Source organism: Phasianus colchicus, chromosome 7 (genome assembly GCF_987193195.1).
Source record: "Phasianus colchicus chromosome 7, bPhaCol1.hap1.1, whole genome shotgun sequence".
Lineage (NCBI taxonomy): Eukaryota > Metazoa > Chordata > Aves > Galliformes > Phasianidae > Phasianus > Phasianus colchicus.
The window spans coordinates 29,103,634-29,120,705 of NC_143442.1; the positions used below are offsets into that span (position 1 = coordinate 29,103,634).

Sequence of the window (17,072 nt, forward strand, 5' to 3'; positions counted from 1 at the left end):
TTTGCTTCAGTCTCCTGTTTTCCTACACATCCTTGCCCATAACTCTGCAGCTCTTTATTCAGTTTCCTGGATTAATTCTCTTGGGCGGAATGTTCTTGCAAGCATGGATGTTGTGTTGAAAAAGAAGAGAAAGGACGGAAGGGAGCTGGTGGGTGTTACATGCAAGCACAGCAGCACCTTATAGATACAAGCCTCTCCAGTAAAAAAGGCAAAAAATTGCTTAGAGTAATCAAAATGAAATATAAAATCAGAGTAAAATTAGGGTTGTGGAATCTTCAGGTTGTCAAAAGTGTTGAGGGAAATGCCCTGTGGCCAAAATGCTGTCCTTGTCCAGTCTGTCGCACACCAGGGCTAACCTTTCCATCTGCATGCCACCCATCAAACCTCTCTGACAGGTTTGCCATTCACACTTGCTCTCAATTGTATTTTTCAGAAAGCTTTGCTCAAAGCATGCAACCAAACAGTAAATTCTAGCAGCATCATGGTGGCAGGCCTAAAAATAAATCGGAGACCTTTCCAAATAGTGCTTCATGCCATCCATTGATCCTGGTAGAAAACAATTAGAAGTTAGGGAACAGCTTGGTAACTGGATTAGGGTGTGTTTTTATTTGCAGCAGCATCTCAGAATGGAGCTCCTGCTTTGTTTCATTGATTGTCTGCCCAATCTTTCTGCCAGTAAAAACCACTCACATCACTAAAGAGACAGGGTGAGGTTTGATAGAAAATACAACATCTTGTTCCATAGTATGTGCATGTTCTCTGAATGTAATCAGGTAAATACAGAGCATAAGTACACTTCTGCACAGATGCAAAAATGTGCTTTGTTAATCTGCTGTTACATTGCCTAAAAGCAGTTTTCAGCAATGTGGTCCTTAAAAATTGGAAGTGTCACCAATTGTGTCAATGCAAAAACTCCTGCCAGCCACCTTCACAGGTGCCAGAGCTGGAATAGCCTGAGGACACTGGGATTATATGTGTGAATGTGTGGCCTTTAGAGTACACACTAGTAGAGGGATTGGAGGGGAGAGGAAAAAAAACGAGTTTGACATCCGTATTTCCAGAGGTGGGTCAGGAATCTTGAATTGAATTAGGACTGTAATTGTGAAGCACATAGGGTGCTACACTGCCCTTTTTCATTACTCCTCCATAGAAAATCTACACCAAATTGTTGTTACAGGTCTTACCCAATGTATCTTGTTTATTCCATCTGAGCAAGGGAGAATGCTTTGTCCTGTTGTGTTTATGAAGTGTGTTTCTAGGCAGCTGAATTCCCATGTAATCCTTCAGTCCATACAGAAGTCCCAGCTGATAAGAGCTGTGTGGCAGCCAGCCAAGCCCAGTCCCCTGGGTACTGAGAGCGTTGCCTTTCCCGTCCTTCATCCCATGAAGGAAAAGGTGCATCCTTGGTGAACAGAAATACCACTGCAACAGACCCCTTTATTTCTACACAGGCTCCAAATGCACAGCGTCCCACGCCCCCTCCCCACACACCTTCCTGGTTATGGGAATTGTCATTGATCATGCAGCCATCTGCCGTGGCAGAGCTGGTTGAACAATCCAGCTTCATTCTGCACATCAGTATTCTTGACACCCATCTTAAAACTTTGCTCGTGCATATCTGTCTACTGTTGGAAAAGCACCAGAAGGGTACACACATCACTATTTTTAGGGTTGTGTCAAAAGTATTTATCAGCTTTCTGGCGCCTTGTCCCATTTGTCGTATTGATGCTATCTACAAAGTCAAGGGCACAAAGTTCCTTTAGAAATACATTGGCAGATGGGTGAAAGTCTTTTAGCCCTGGTGAAGAAGGCTGCAGCCCTGGTTAAAGATGAGTCCTGGGGTTCTTGTGCCTGCCGTTACAGTCAGGAAGCTCCTGTTGTCACCACCTGCCAAAAGGGTGCATACAGAAGGGTGTTCCACCTCACGCCAGAAGGGTGGGATGACCTTGGGGTGTCTTCTCACTGCCTAGGAGCTGGATGCACTGTGAGCTGGGAACAGCTGATTGCCCATTATCCCATTGTGTGCTGCAAGTGGCAGCAGTGCTCCGTGCTTTCTGCTGATGCCCCAGTACTGTACAGAAGAATCTCTAGCTGCACTCTTGGCTACGCTTTGCAGGGCCTCAGAGGGCTGAGGTATCAAGGGTCTGTGTTGTCCATAAGCACCATGGTGGGTGCTTTTCCTGCTCAGTGATCAGGCAGCAGAGGAGCAGCTCTTTAATGCACAGATAACACATTCATCTGCCTCGTGCACTGAAACTGGGATGTCTCCTTCGCACTGCAGGTTTTTAGAAGGCAGTGTATTCAGGTTGAAACTTTGCCCACATACCATCTGCTCCAGCCTTATCTTTCTTTGACAGGAAAGCTGCATATGTAACGTCCACTTGGCTTTCATGGTGTAATGTAAGGTTTCAGAGGTCCCAAGCAGCTCTTGCAGCAAGCTCCTGCTCTTGTTCCAGTGACAGATCCTCAACAAAAATCAATTCTAGCTTCATAGCTATAATGAGCTTGACCCAATGCCTATTTGTTTTAGGATGACCACAAGTTCCATCAGATGTCTGAGGCCTATTTGCAGATATTGATGTATCCTGCAGATTGTCTCTAGTTTCATAGGAAATCTTAAGATCTTGCAGGTTTGCTCTCTCTGCACTCTGTTTGGTACCAAGGTTGGAGTTGTGAATCAAAAGACTGGCCTATAGACACCACTGACAGCCAAGGCTGCCAAGTTATGAAAATGAGTTGTTTCAGATTTTTTTAGTTGCGCAAGGAGGATGATGGTTCTCAGAAAGCTCTACTTTCATGAACGCATTGCTTTGGAGTAGCAGCAGACTCTGTTTACTCAAAGGGGGAAAAAAAAGTGGAACCTTCATATGCAAATGATGGCATTTGGAAATGTCATATAGCGGCATCTACATATAAATAAGCTGCTCTCTGAGTGCTGCATTAGCAAGGCTACTTTGATATAGAAAATGCATGATAGTACACAAAGCAGAAACAGCAGTATACCACTCAGTCAAGTTTGAGTTTTGTTCCTAAATCACCACTTAACTAAGTTAACTACTGTTGCTCTGTCAGTGCTCATAGGAGCAATGCTGAGTTTGCTCTAGGGGAGACGTTTAATGTTTGTAAGTGCTGAATGAGGCTGCACAGCAGGGACAAAGGTTCAGTTCCTGCTTTGGGGCACTTGCAAAATGCAAAAAGTCCTCCTTCTGGGACATGCTGGTGTGGGCCTGGGAGATAGCATGTTATGGCTCCTATGTAATTCTGCTCTTGGCCACCTTTTTGCCTCACTCTGCTGAATTGCCTGTTGGCTGCAGAGATGATCCAGTTCAGTCATACAAAGAAGTAACTTCTGCCACTAAAGCATTCATAAACAGGGATGGTGTTTTCATCTCTGTTTAGCCTGATATTAAAGAGTGAATTACAATCTCCAGCAGAGTTTTTCAGAGGGGAGGATGCATAGAGAGAAGCCATTGTCCATTTCTTACCACCTCCAGCACTGGCAGTACCAAGTACTGGAGGAGAGGTGGATGGCCAGGAAGGCGAGCCATCTGTTGGGCCATCGAGGACTTCCTCACTGAAGCAGTGCAATCTGCTCTGCCCGTGCAGTGCCACGTGTGATGGATGCAGCCTTTGCCTTCAGGCACACAGCCTAATTGGAGGGAGCCTTACAAATCTCCACACTGACACCAACTTTTTTTCCAAACAGAATTACAATAATGATAAAGTTAACTCATCCTCTTAAGGGCTTTGTCACGAACTGCCTAAGGAGATCATAGAGGAGGGGAAAAACCACTGTTTTATTCCTTTACAGGCCCAGCTGCTTGTTTGGTTAGTGAGCAGGGAGGGAGCAGCTCCCATGGAGCCAGTGTTGCCTCTTGTGGGGGGGGACCTGAGTGACAGGGACATCAATGGCAAGCCAGAGACTGGCTGAGTTAGCACAACGAGGGATTTAATCTATTCTAGGAATGGTGTTAACGCAGATTTATTCAATCCTGGTACAAAAGAAGAAAGCACAAACTGTCAGGCCCCTTCTACCCAGGGCTTTGATGCATCTACAATAAGGCCTCGCACCATTACATTTCATCCATAGAAATGATTGCAGGTCCCGAGACCTGACCTCACAGTCGTGGTCTTTGAAAAGTCTAGTTTATCCCCAGAAGCACGGGGAAGTGCCTTGAGGACAGCTCACACAGAGACAACATGAGGAGCTGAAGGCCTCCGTTTCGCAGTGAAAACCTAACAGGCCCTAATGCTGGGCAGCACGCACCATGCTGCACCCAACCTGGAACCGTGCAGCAATGAACCCAAGTGTGGATGTGTTTTGTCACCTCTCCTTCAACAAGAGGCTTTGTACAGGAAAAAGATGTACAGGTCTTTTCCAATAGGGAAGAACCATCCAGAGGTGCTACAAGTAGCAGTACTCTTGCATTTCAGAAGTTTAGAGTTAGCTCTGACGTATATAGCAGACTGGCTTAAAATATTATGTTGTCCATTTGAATTTCTGGGGGCTATTAGTGTCTTAATTCATTCACTTCTGTAATAAATTATGGCAGCATACTGAATAATTACAATACACTGCTGCAAAAGAGAGGACACTATTTTTTTTTTTTTTCAAGTATATTAGAACATCCTACCATCATCTCAAATGTAAAAAGCACTAGATTATTTTTAAAAAGGAAAGTGGATGTTAGCTTATTCCAGGAAAGTCATTTGCATGGGGACATTTGAAATTAATAAATTAGTGTGTCAAGCAAGTCTATTTTGTGCCTGAGAAAAGAAGTGAATGTAATTTAATTCATAAGGTTCCGTTTCTTTTTTCCTCTTGTTGAAGTAGCTAATGTAGAGATGGTATTTTTGTGCACTTTGTGTGGGAAGATTAGCCTGAAATGTATACTTGGATGGCTGCAGGATGCGTTTAGCTCAGGGCTACAGCATACTGGTGCCAGCCATCATCAGCTAACATTTGGTATCTCTCCTCCAAGGGGAGTGGGCTGGTGAATCCCCTTTGGAGTGGCAGTGAGTACTTCCTCCTCAGTTTCCAGTCCAACGCCTACTAAAACAGCAATTGTCAGGCAGATTCTTTCACATACTTTCTTCTTTGTGAAAAGACACTCTATTCACAAGATCTCCAGCAACAAGGTGTTAACAACGAAATACTGTGTCAAGATAATTAATAGGTCAGAACAGAGCAGCTGCCAGTGAGGAAGTAGGGCTGTGCTGGCGGACTGCAGAGCCAGGATTTGTCAGGATGCTTCTTCATTGGTGGTGAGGAGGAAGCCTACTGATGGACTTCTCCCTCAGAGTTGCTGTTAGGTGCTACCAAGAGGGGGAAGGTGCCAAAAATCCTGCTAAAGCAGTTCTGAACTTTCGGTTGTGACACCATTTCTACTTCATTTCTCCTGACTTTGCAGTAGCGCATTTAAATTTCTGCATGTAGTGCGAGCGTTGCTGGGTTGAGGAAATTCCCTTTTCTCCAAAAAGAGCAGCAGATGAGGTCCATGTCCTGTCCCTTGGTTTATCCACAGGATAAGGTCTCCCATCCCCACTCAGTCACTCTCACAAACCTCAGGGCATCCTTCTCTGGATCTTTATTTAGATTTCAGGTAAGAGCAGTCTCACCAAGACTATCATACAGATCAGAAGAACTTTGTTAAGTAAGTTCCCAGTGCTGTGCTTTGCAGCATCCTTGTGGGAGGCCTGCCAAGGGCGTAGAAAAGGGGAACAGATTTCCAAAAAGGGTTGGGAAGGTTAAGGATGTATTTTTGACACAAAATTCCTTCCCACCCTGTATAAATCCCCTGAAAATGTGACGTGCAAAGAGTTGGTACCTCGGTATCATTGAGAGCTTTTGGCTGCCAGTGTGACTGACCTCAGTATTATTAAGAGATTTAAATTATTAAGTCAGTTCTCTGTAACTGCTGTCTTCGATGAGATAGGTGTCAAAATAGTTTTCACTGCACATCATTCACCATCTCCTCTTTCATTTGATAAAATTTATGTATTTGCGGGACCTTCCTCACCACAGCATTGACTGTACACAAGGCATTAGCACCGCACTTGAGCCAATATTTTAACATATGGATGTAACCTATCCAATATTATATCCATAAGCAGTGTAAATACTAAGATGAGAATTGACAGACTGTGGCTCTGCACTTGGCTTGCCTGAAGTCACCTGGAAGTCACCGTTTCAGCCAGGCTCAATGAACAACAGAACAATAGGATTCATAGCCCTGCAGAACTGGTTGTTAAGTGTCTGGCAGTCAGCTGTTGGACATAAGAATCCTAGTTTTGACTAGATTTTAATCTTTTTTTTTCCCAGTGGATTGCAGGAACTTAGGCCTGGATGGAATTTTTGGTGCAATTCAGGCGGTATTTCATGTGATCTTTATCAAGGGCATTAATGGGTTTATTCCCCTTTGCCAGAGGTGCTACTCCAGAAACTCCGTGCCTCTGCTTTGCTGAAGAATTGGAAATGCCTTGTTTTTGTCACTTGCAGATTCAGGTCCCACAGCTGGACAGTCTGCTTCATGGTTTGAGTTTTAGCCTGCACTGATACCCTAGCTGAGAATCCTCTGGAGCTCGTTCAGTTTCCAGGAACCTTGAAGAAAAGACGTATAATGAAGTCATAAGTTAAAAGAATATCTGAAATAATTCTTCCAACTTTTTTATTCAAGGGAGAACAGGAACAGGCAGATATATTAAGGAATTTAGACAAGATAACTTTAAATAATTAGTTTAACTTTTCAAAGGATAATCCATCAGGAGAATGAAGATCAGTCACACTGGGAAGCTTCAGGCCCCAGCTCCCTACCCCAGCAAAAGAGCTTAGCATCTCCCTGCCATCCACAGAAAGGCCGGAGAGCAACGTGCAACCAGAAGGAGACTTCGAGCAAGAAGATAAGCGGCTTCAGTATATACAAAGCAGCATCTGGCCTCAATGTGTTTAAAAATAATCTGTTTTGACTAGTGTATCTTACATGATAGGCTATCATGTCATGTTCTGGCAGTAACAAAAGATGTGCACAATATGAAATGTCATGTTAGGCTAAAGATGCGGAAAAAAAAATGCGGCAGAAATGCAGAAGATGTTGGTTTCATCAAGCTGGCATTTTCTGTCAGAGAAACACTCCGAGAGATAAGTTTCTGAATGCTGTTCGTCTGAAGGGTGAGGATGTATTTGTTTTTAAAACAAAAAGGAGAAGCATTGTGAGGACAGTGGCAGGAATTACATTCGTCCACAGATAGGAAAGTGATGGAGTCAGTCCAGGTTTTTCATTAGGCTTTACATCTTTCTGTCCCAAACTCTTGTCTGGCTGAGCTAAACTGTGCTTTTATTGTGGTCTGCCTAGTGAGTGACTGAAATGGCAGATCACAAGAATTCATTTGTTTCTGTCCCTTCTCTGCCTTTAAGTTTAATTTCTATCTGTTTTAGAAGGGTCAGCAGTCAAAATGAGGGACTGCTCATGGCTGAATTTGGTGTATGTTTACCATGCAGTTGAGGTTCCTCAAGGTCCTAGATTTGTGTAAAAGTATGCTGGGGAACCTTCTAAAGGGAACTGTTCCTGCCCATTAGATTGCAGGGGAAGGAAAAATCATTCCTCTCTTCCACAGCCAACGTGCGATGGAAGCGTCTGCATCCCCATCAGTTCCTAGCACATTAATCTGCCCTGAAATTTCCCTCACCAGCTTGAAGCGTGCCTTAAAAAAAAAAAAAAAAAGAAACCAAATGGCACCTTACTGTTTTAGTAATGCTGCTGGCGGATCTGAGAGAGGCAGGATCCTCGCAATGGATCCCAAGCACATTGGGATCTCCTGTGTGCACCAGGTGGGTCCACTGGTGGCTGGCACACGTCACACTTGGTGGTACCAACCTTGTGGAAACCCAGCTGTATGGCCTGTTCTCCTGTAGACCAGTGGAAGAATACAAATTGAATTTCCTCTAGAAATTAAGTGCTGTTGATTCCGTTTATGACTCTGTGGGCCGCGTTTTTGTGTTTGCTGCAGGTTTCTTCTTCAAGTTAAGAGAAAACAACTAGGGCTGTGAAAAAATAAGGCCGGCATCGCTTCCTCCTTTCTCTTCATCTCTAATCTCTTCATCTCTCCCAAAGAGGAGGATTTAGTGCTTGATCCTGAAATGTCCTAAAAGTCCTAGAGATGAAAGAGCCGGCAGTGCTCTAAAGGGATGTGAAGGCTGCCCTGTCATTCACGTTTTCTGGGAGCTTGTTCCTGTCTGTCTTAACACAAGGGCAGCACAGCCTCCTTTATTAGTGCAAGTTGTCAGAAATTTTTGAAACTCTCCTTGGACAGCAGCAAAAGGAAGACATTCTTTCTGAAGCTCTGAGCTCTGTCCTTTCTTTGTTGAGTTCTTCCCCTTTCCCATGCAGCCAGGTTAACGCTGCCTCCACCTGTGTTCACAGAGAATGCCAACAAACTGGAAGAGAGCGCACGAGGGATCTACATCCCCTGTCCAGAGCACTACAATGGCTTCTGCATGCACGGCAAGTGCGAGCACTCCACCAACATGCTGGAGCCGTCCTGCAGGTAACCCTTCGCCTACCAAGAAGGGAAGGCTGCCCACACAAAAATCTTGTCTTAGAGAATACACTGACTCTAGATAAGCTATGGGAAGTGGTGGTAACCGGTCCCTTTGTGCCACAAAACCCAGTAGACTTTAATTATTCAACAATGTCCCCGTCATCTGTGGCAAAATGGTATTGAGTCATGCACGGTTGCTGTTGAAAACACTCGGTAACCTTCAGTTGTATTTAAATATTTTTGTAAAAGCACTCCACAAAGCACCCAGGCGGCCGCTAGGTAGCCTCCGCAGTCCAGACGAGCAGATTGCTGGGGATTTGAGTGGGAACAGGGCGAGAGATAATGGGAAGGGCACTGCCTGTTCCCCAGAGTCAGAGGGAGGTGTTGGGCGGCCCAGGGCGGATGGTTGCAGCACCAACAGAGGGCTTTTTATAGCATCCAGACAAAATGTAAATGCTGTATCCACTTGCAGGAACATCTAATCACATTTCGTATGGAGCTCGAATGATTGCTTATCACCTCCTTAGGGGTAATCTGCATAAGGAGCCATGACTAGATGGCTTTCAGCCCTCCCCCACCTCCCCAAAGAAAGAGAGAAGTCTAAAATACGATGTGCGAGTACAACATGGATCCTGATGTGCAAGTGCTGGATGAGTCCTGGTCCTTTGGGCACCACCCGGCACTGCTTCTGTTGTTGGCTTGCACAGACCTCAGTGATGCTGGGGTCTGGAAGCTTTCCCTTAGAGAGGTCCAGGGAGGCATCAGTGCTCTTGCTGGGACCCCATCCTTCAAAAAATCCATGTAAGCTTGTGCTCAAGACACCAATATGTATTTTTTTTCAGATAACTTGTTTCAAAGTGCTTCAAAATTAACAACAGGTGTAACTGGGGAAAGTGTTTTTTGTTTCAGATGTGATGCCGGCTATACTGGACAACACTGTGAAAAAAAGGACTACAGCGTTTTATATGTGGTTCCAGGTCCGGTACGATTTCAGTATGTCTTAATAGCAGCTGTGATTGGAACTATCCAGATTGCTATCATCTGTGTTGTAGTCCTCTGTATTACAAGGTCAGTATCTCAGATATTTGTCGAACACGAAAGAACTTTTTATTTTCCTGCTTTATACTCTGATTATACAGACCTCTGCTGTGACACTTGTGATAACAAATGCTACTTAATTCACCAGCAAACAGGTGATGTTGTCAGGTCCCACCAGCCGGTGCTCTGTTACTGTTATTGTTGTTTTTACTTCCATCTTAATCAAACTTGGGTAGCGACGGTGCCTGCAGCAAATGAAGTTTCCTATTTTGTATTCAGATGCTTGGACAACTATTGTTCACATAAATAAGGGGAATATAAATACAGCAGCTGGATCGACACTTAATAAAACTAATCATATCCCCATCTGGTTTCCTCAAGGGCCCATTCCCTTAGTCCTAATCAGGCGACACAAACAAACTTTTAAGCCTGTTTGCAATCCCATTGATTAAATGATTTCATTAGGCTTGTATACATGTTCACAGGTATTGCATGTGCTTACGGTCTTCTCTAGACAGTGGCACGCTGAGCCGTGTATGAATCTGTTCATTTTTTAATGAGGAAGAGGAGTTTGTTTGAATGTGAATGACAGCCCCAAGGTGGTTCAGAGGGGAGGGATGAATTCAGTCTCTCTGCACGTGCTGCTCTTCCCCACTGAACCACTTTATTGTCTCAGGGTGTTCTGAACTTGAGGTGTCTTCAGCCTCCTCTCTGGAATTACAAGGTTAAATTCACTCAGCTGGCAACCCTGATACAGGACTCTTTCAGAAATAAATTTCTCTTAAAAAGACAAGAAAGTAAAAGCCAGGTGTCATGACGCTGTAGGAAATAACATTTCTAATGTATTTCGCTCCTTGTGTTACACTGCCTCGCTGGAAGACGAGCACCGCATTTCCTCCAGGAAGAGACAAAAAAAAAAGGTTCATAAATCCTTCTGTGGCCTAAAGGCATAAAACAAAACCATCTGATAAAACCTAGCTGGGTTTTGGCCATCGCCTGAGTGCTGGATGCCAGAAGGGGCAATAGATAATATCATGGTGGCATCCGCAGAAGTCATTCAAACAACCAGAAAGGCAGTGTGCAGGAAGAAAAAGAAGGCAGTGTACTGACTGATAATGGAGAAAATGCTCCGTGTCATTTTTTTGAGTGAGTCTGGTTTCGTCACCTTCATGCAGTAAAGCAAATTACTTCATACTGAAGGATGAAGACAGTTGCACTCTGAGTGACCCGGCACTGCGATGTAAATTGCCCATCACCCCATTTTCCTATATAGATGTTACCTTTTCCCAGAGGCTTTGTAACCAAGTTAATTTATGATCTTTTGACTTTTCTCTGTAATGCGTGTAATTACTGCAGAGTATCCTCCATCCCGGCATAATGATTTGAGATACATTTGCAAAAGCATAGCCGTAAGTGGCTAAGAGGAATCCATGTGACAGGAGAATGCTGTGGCAGCATGTGCATAAGTAATTGAGTTCTTGAAGTCAACTCCTTCGGAGAACCTGGCTGTGCTGGTTTGAACTCCTTGCCCTGAAAACACCAAAGCCACCTTCACAGGTTCCTGGGAGAAAGCAGGGAGGACCATCATCCTCACACTGGGAGGCTTCCAGGTTTAGAAGTACAGCAAAAGACAGCCGGTGGTAGAAGTGAAGGATGATAGAAAATAACGTAGGTATGGCTGAGTGTCATAATGATTCTCAGCAGTTTTCTTTATAGCTTTGCATTTTCTAGTGCTTTAGTAATGTTTAGTCACAACAGCTTATTTATGGGAAGAAATAACTTAATTAAAAATGAATGTGTAATGCGTCTTTTACCTGCTATGAATTGCATTACGAGTGAGTCATGCTTGTGAGCAGGCTTCTGGGGAGGCAGGCAGGCAGGCTGTGCTCCACTGCCTCAGTACCCCAGTGTGTTTGTAATCGAGTGTATCCCCACCACCACACACAGCAGAGAAACTTGGTTAGAGAGCTAAGGGCCAAGGTAAAGATATCACTTAGTTTTAAGCAGATGATTGCGTCTGAAAGGCTGGTTAAATGCCAGCATCCCGCTTAAGAACCCAGACACAACACACCTGTAAGTCCGATAGCACTACGTTTAAGCAGTTGTGGTATCAGTACTTGGCCCTGGTGTTTTTCCAGCGCACTTCTTTGCTTCCATCGATTGGTACCGTAGTGTATTATGCAATTAAAATGTGTATTGTTGGTGAAGTGGTGGTTTTTCATGGCCTTAATTGAAGTAATCTCTACATGTGTATCGATTTCTCTCAACCTTGCGCTACCATCTGGGTACTGTCAGATTTTGGAGAAGTACCTCCTGAGTGTTTTTCTCCTCACTTCCAGCTGGGGTACTCCACATCCTCTTATCTCCCAGAGCACTCGGCCACTTGCCCTAGGGCTGTTGACCTTCCCCAGCCACCGTGTTTCTGCTGAAACCAGTCCTACTACAGGCTTTTCCCCCATCACGGGTGGTGTAGAGGAGCTGCTGGCAGCCTGCTATGCCCTACGGGGTCCTGCTGTGCTACCAGAGCTGGTGCTGCAGAATAGAACTGCCCCATGTTTGCTAGCAGTGGTTCCATCACAAGTGCCTTATGCTGAAAAGTTCAGTCAAATTTTTGGGAGCAGGCAGCAAGTAACAAGTTCATTGGGAAATCAGAAACTAGCTCAAGTCTGCATTAGTTCCTAATGAGAGCTCTGCCATAACCTCTGAGAGCACTGGGAAGGCAAGCTCATTTTTCCCCTAGTAATGATAGCAGCCGGCTTCCCAAGGAAGGAAAAAGGCAAAATACAGCACACAGCCGTACAGCTTCTCATGAGGGGGTAGTCTTGTTGGCTTAGAAATGAGACACGTCGGGACAATCTGGCCCATATTATGTTAGACGCTTATATAATTGTGTTTCAACAATGTGAAATGCTCCGGGAGTCCTCATGCTCATCTAGCCCTTTGAATGGAGTCACAGAACTATAGCATCATTCTCATTCAACACTGAAAAGAAGCCATAGCCCTTCTGATGGGAAGGGGTCACTAAAATTTAACTTCACTGCATTTTGCTGCTATTCCATCAGTTAGAACCATGCCCAAGCAACCCCCGCAGCCGATGCTGCTTCAGGTTCAAGGTTGGAGCGCGCCCTTGCTAAGGAGCACCGTAGAGCTTGGTCCTGTTATTTATAAAAATAGCCCAACTACAGCTGAGCACCTCGGTGCTGTAGCAAGAAGCGGCGCTCTTGAAGTTTCCCTGCTGTATTTTTGTCTAAGGTTTGCTATTTTTTCCCCTGGCAATAGGGAGTGAGACAGAAGTTCCACTTTAGCGCTCGCATGCGCTGCTGTCACGGCGTGTCCCCAGCAGGGAGACTTGTTCCAAACTGCGTGCTCTCACCACTCTCTTTTCCAGGAAATGTCCCAGGAGCAACAGAATCCACAGACAGAAGCAGAACACGGGGCACTACAGTTCAGACAACACGACGAGAGCATCGACAAGGTTAATTTAAAGAGCGCATGTTTCCACAATGGCAAAACTAACTGCAGAGAGCTTGGACTACAAAATACAGTATTATAGACAAAAGATTAAGACAAGATCTACACATGTTGCCTTGCATTTGTGGTAATCTACACCAATGAGAACATGTACTACAGCTATATTTGATTATGTATGGATATATTTGAAATAGTATACATTGTCTTGATGTTTTTCTGTAATGTAAATAAACTATTTATATCACACAATATAGTTTTTTCTTTTTCATGTATTTGTTATATATAATAAATACTCAGTGATGAGAAAAAAAGAATTGGCTTTCTTAAATTTGCTGTATCTCATAGCTGTGTATAGTCTTGGGATGTTGTACGTGGACACTAACAAATCTCTTTTTTTTTTTTCTTTTTCCAGTTCTAGTGGCAATTTTGAGTCTACTGAACTCAGTAGTAGGGTTTTGAGTTGGTCCAAGATCAGCGACAATTATGGATGTGGGAAAGGTGAAGAATAATTTAACCTACATTGAGGAGGGATAAAATATTTCAGATCCGGACTCAACTACATTTCATCAGCTGCCTTCTCCCATACCATCTATCTTTACTCTCCCATAGCTTAGAAAGTCCTCGCCTTCTAAATTAAGTCCCAGCTGAAGGGGAAATGGAAATTCTTGGTGACTGCTTATGGGAGTGACGGGGGTAATTGTCTCCAACTGGGAGGGAGTAGGTGTTTGCCGAGGTGAACCCTGAGAGCATGCATTGCAAGCATCTCCAACTGGTCACTGGAGTGAGTGAAAATTGCTTCCTACTGTTGATTGAAAATTATCAGGTTAAATAAGTTAATAACATAATAACAGCTGAATTGCCAGCACAGTTTGTACCTCATGAACATGCTGATATAATTTATTTTTTTTGAAGAGAAGGTGAAAACCACTCAGAAAACACCTTATGAATTTCAACTTCATGGGTGACCCTAATCTATTAAATGTAATGAACTCAAAATGTTGCCTATACCTTGGGGAAACAAGGGCATGAGTTTGGTCGCATCCACATCGTGGACAAGATGCAGTGATTTCTATGGTAGTTCGAACTCTCCAAAACTCTTTTGAGAAGCAAATATTGTGCTCTGAATGTTGAAGGCAGAGTGACACTGAAGGGCAGCGAGTGGTCACTTCAGTCATGCTGGATAGCATCCGCTCTGCTGATGGACTGCTGGACTAATAGCATAATTGAACTAAAAAACAACTTGTAGTTCGTCATGCCTCTCTTCCCCAAGAGGCTTTGCCTGAACAAAAGCTGCCCATGCCAAAAGTTAGGGGTCCCTATTTTTTGCTATCACCGCTCATGAGAAATTGCATTTGGTTCTCTGTTGGGCCTGGGGTTACTCGGGATGGTGGTTCCTGAGTGTGTTTCCATCTGCTGCCTTCAGCATTAGCCAAATCACTCACAACAGTCGCCACCAGCCCCACTGGTGACAGCCCACCCCATCTGGCATCCAGACATGGGAGAAGCGCTATTTCTACTCTTAACATGGCTTTTGGTTCCCCCACCCCAATCTGCTTAAAAGTGAATCCATTGCATGATGTTCACACGTTCTCAGTTTTTGTCTTGTTCCGGGTTTCTTGAATTTTTAAAGGTAATAAAAGGCGATTGGCAAGAGCTGCTTCCCGGCACCTGGTCTGTGCTGATTGATGGGAGTGGGAGTGCGGTGCCAGGGCAGGCAGCAAAGCCACTGGCCCTGCCTTTTCTGTATAGTGCCACAAGGAATTCCCAAGCAGCCCCAGCTGGAGAGCTGTTAGTGGCTGCATCCCCAGCAGCAGCACCTCCAAAAACTGGGCTGGTTTTGAGTACTAGCTGCAGACATAAGGACAGGAAGAGCGGTGATGTTGGCAAAGCCCAGGGGAGGGCTCCCTCCAGGAACAGAGACCTCCTTGTTTGTGCCTCTGAAACTGAACCTCAGCATGCCAGTGTGGGTGTGCAGACCAACAATAACAGTGTCTTGGGGGTTTGTGGAAAGCAGTGGAGATTTCTGCATCAAACATATCCAGAACTTGAATCAAAGCTGGGCAGGAATTTGGAGAACTGGGCTTTGAGTTGCTTTTCTCCTTTCCTGAAAAGACAAGAGCATTCTGAGCTGGCACAGTTTCCCATGCTGCTGTACTGGGAACCAAGGCAGCCACAGTAGCAGGGTTTGGGGCTGAGGACAGGTACGTCACCAGAAAAAAAGGACACTGCAGTTTGCGGAGGAAAAGAATCACAATTTTATTGCTTGGAGATCCATGGGTCAAAGCTGGAAGTGATACTGGCTGCTTGAGGCTGCTACTGAAGCTGAAAAATGCTGGGAGCAAGAGAAATATTAATTTCATAGGTATGGCGGTTAAGAATTAAACAAGAGGCAGAGCCCAAATGCTCACCTCTTAGGCTGCTTCTCCAAGCGCTGTGCCGTCTCCTGTAAACACCCCAGCCACGTTTGTAGGTATCACAGAATCTTAGAATGACTTGGGCAGGAAGGGGCCTTAAAGCTTATCTAGTTCCAGCTCCAACTCCCTCCCCAGCCTCCTCTCCTTCCGAGCGCTCACTGTCGCACTTCTTCATCCAACGCTAGTGAGACACTGTGCATAACATTATTGAATTAACAGAGGGAGGCTGGGCATCCTGTTGTAGCCGTCATCCCCTTTAGCTTGCCTTCTGTGAGAACTGTGGTTACCTCAAATAATAAAACGAAAAATTAAACATGAGATGATTAATATTAGATAACACAGAATAGATAATAATTGGGGCCGCACTTCCTTGCTGCAGCAGACATCAGGCAGAGCGAGATGGGGTGAACTTTGGATGAGCTCCCTGGTGCCAGGGCCACGTACACATCTATACATACGTATCTATAGGTGCGTGTCTGTGTGCCCCACGCAGGTGAAGCGTGGGGCCAGCGGTGGTACGCACTGCGTGGCGCTGCCTCCTGTTTTGCAGAAGTTGCTCTTGAGAAAGCCTCCTCTTCAAAGAGTTCTCTCAAGCGTCTTTGAAAACAAAATGATTAAAGGCTCTCGCTCCTCTCATCTGACATCAGACGCATCTCGCTCCGCAGCCGTGCTCTCACCCTGATTATGCACGCCTCGCCATGCTCCGAACTCCGCGTGCGAGTGGAAGTTACACCGCAATTAGGGGCAGGCTCGTTACTGCACAAGAAGGCTACGCACCTCGCTTTGACTCATGGCTTTGTGGCTGGTTGCAAGGTATCTACAGGTACCCATTGGCGTGGAAGCAAAGTGGGGCTGGGATTAGCAATGAGTTGGGTTTTTCCTCCAATAACTTCAGTGGGTCTTGGTACATGGAGATCCTCTGCCTCATCACAACTAGGCCATCAGAGCCATTTTATCATTGAGAATGTTTTATTCAGAATTACAGTCTGGATGAACCCGAATTTGGCCAGCTGAGCCCATTAGATCCTCCTGTTTGACATGGATGTCAAAATTTGTGTTCTTCACTCCGCATGCACGTGGCCACTAGTGTGGTGTTAGACGGGGCTGGGCAGCAGGACAGGTGGACAGAGACCTGTCCTGTGGCACTGCGTCCTCCATCTGACATAGGGCTGTCTGTATTAGGTGGGCTTAATTTAGTTCAGTTGCTGTTTGATTAATAGTTTCATCCCAGTAGAAAGGCTGCTGAAAACAAAGATGCAGAGCTTTTCTACAAAAAAAAAAAAAACACACACACTTTTTCTGTTAACTTTTCCTTTTTTTTTTTTTTTTTTTTGAATGAGAGCCACAAAGCAGTAAAATATTCTGCAGTCTCACACAGAAGCAGCCAAGGCAGCACAATAAAAATAAATCTAAAAAAACAGCACGTAGGGAGTTTGCCCTATAGTCTGTTCCGTGTGCCATCCCTACGGCAGCCTCCCACCCTCAGGCTTGCTCAGGGCTCTGTAAGGCACCCAGGGATGACTTCACATCAGGCACCCATAGGCAAGGTGTAGGTCCTCAGGGCGCAGCCAGCCCTGCTTGTGGACAGGTTTTGGGGAGCTCCCAGCAGCG

At 45.0% G+C, this 17,072-nt stretch overlaps 1 protein-coding gene across 1 annotated transcript in view; it reads left to right on the forward strand.

Moving 5' to 3' along the window:
- The window catches only part of TMEFF2 (transmembrane protein with EGF like and two follistatin like domains 2), a 106,978-nt gene extending 93,040 nt beyond the window's left edge, over positions 1 to 13,938 (forward strand). The window contains exons 8-11 of the mRNA XM_031601138.2: positions 8,421 to 8,544; positions 9,448 to 9,606; positions 12,965 to 13,051; positions 13,460 to 13,938. Of these exons, the coding sequence (XP_031456998.1) occupies positions 8,421 to 8,544; positions 9,448 to 9,606; positions 12,965 to 13,051; positions 13,460 to 13,556 (467 nt within the window). The 3' untranslated portion in view covers positions 13,557 to 13,938. The remainder of the gene's footprint in view (positions 1 to 8,420; positions 8,545 to 9,447; positions 9,607 to 12,964; positions 13,052 to 13,459) is intronic.
- Positions 13,939 to 17,072: the final 3,134 nt, after the last annotated feature.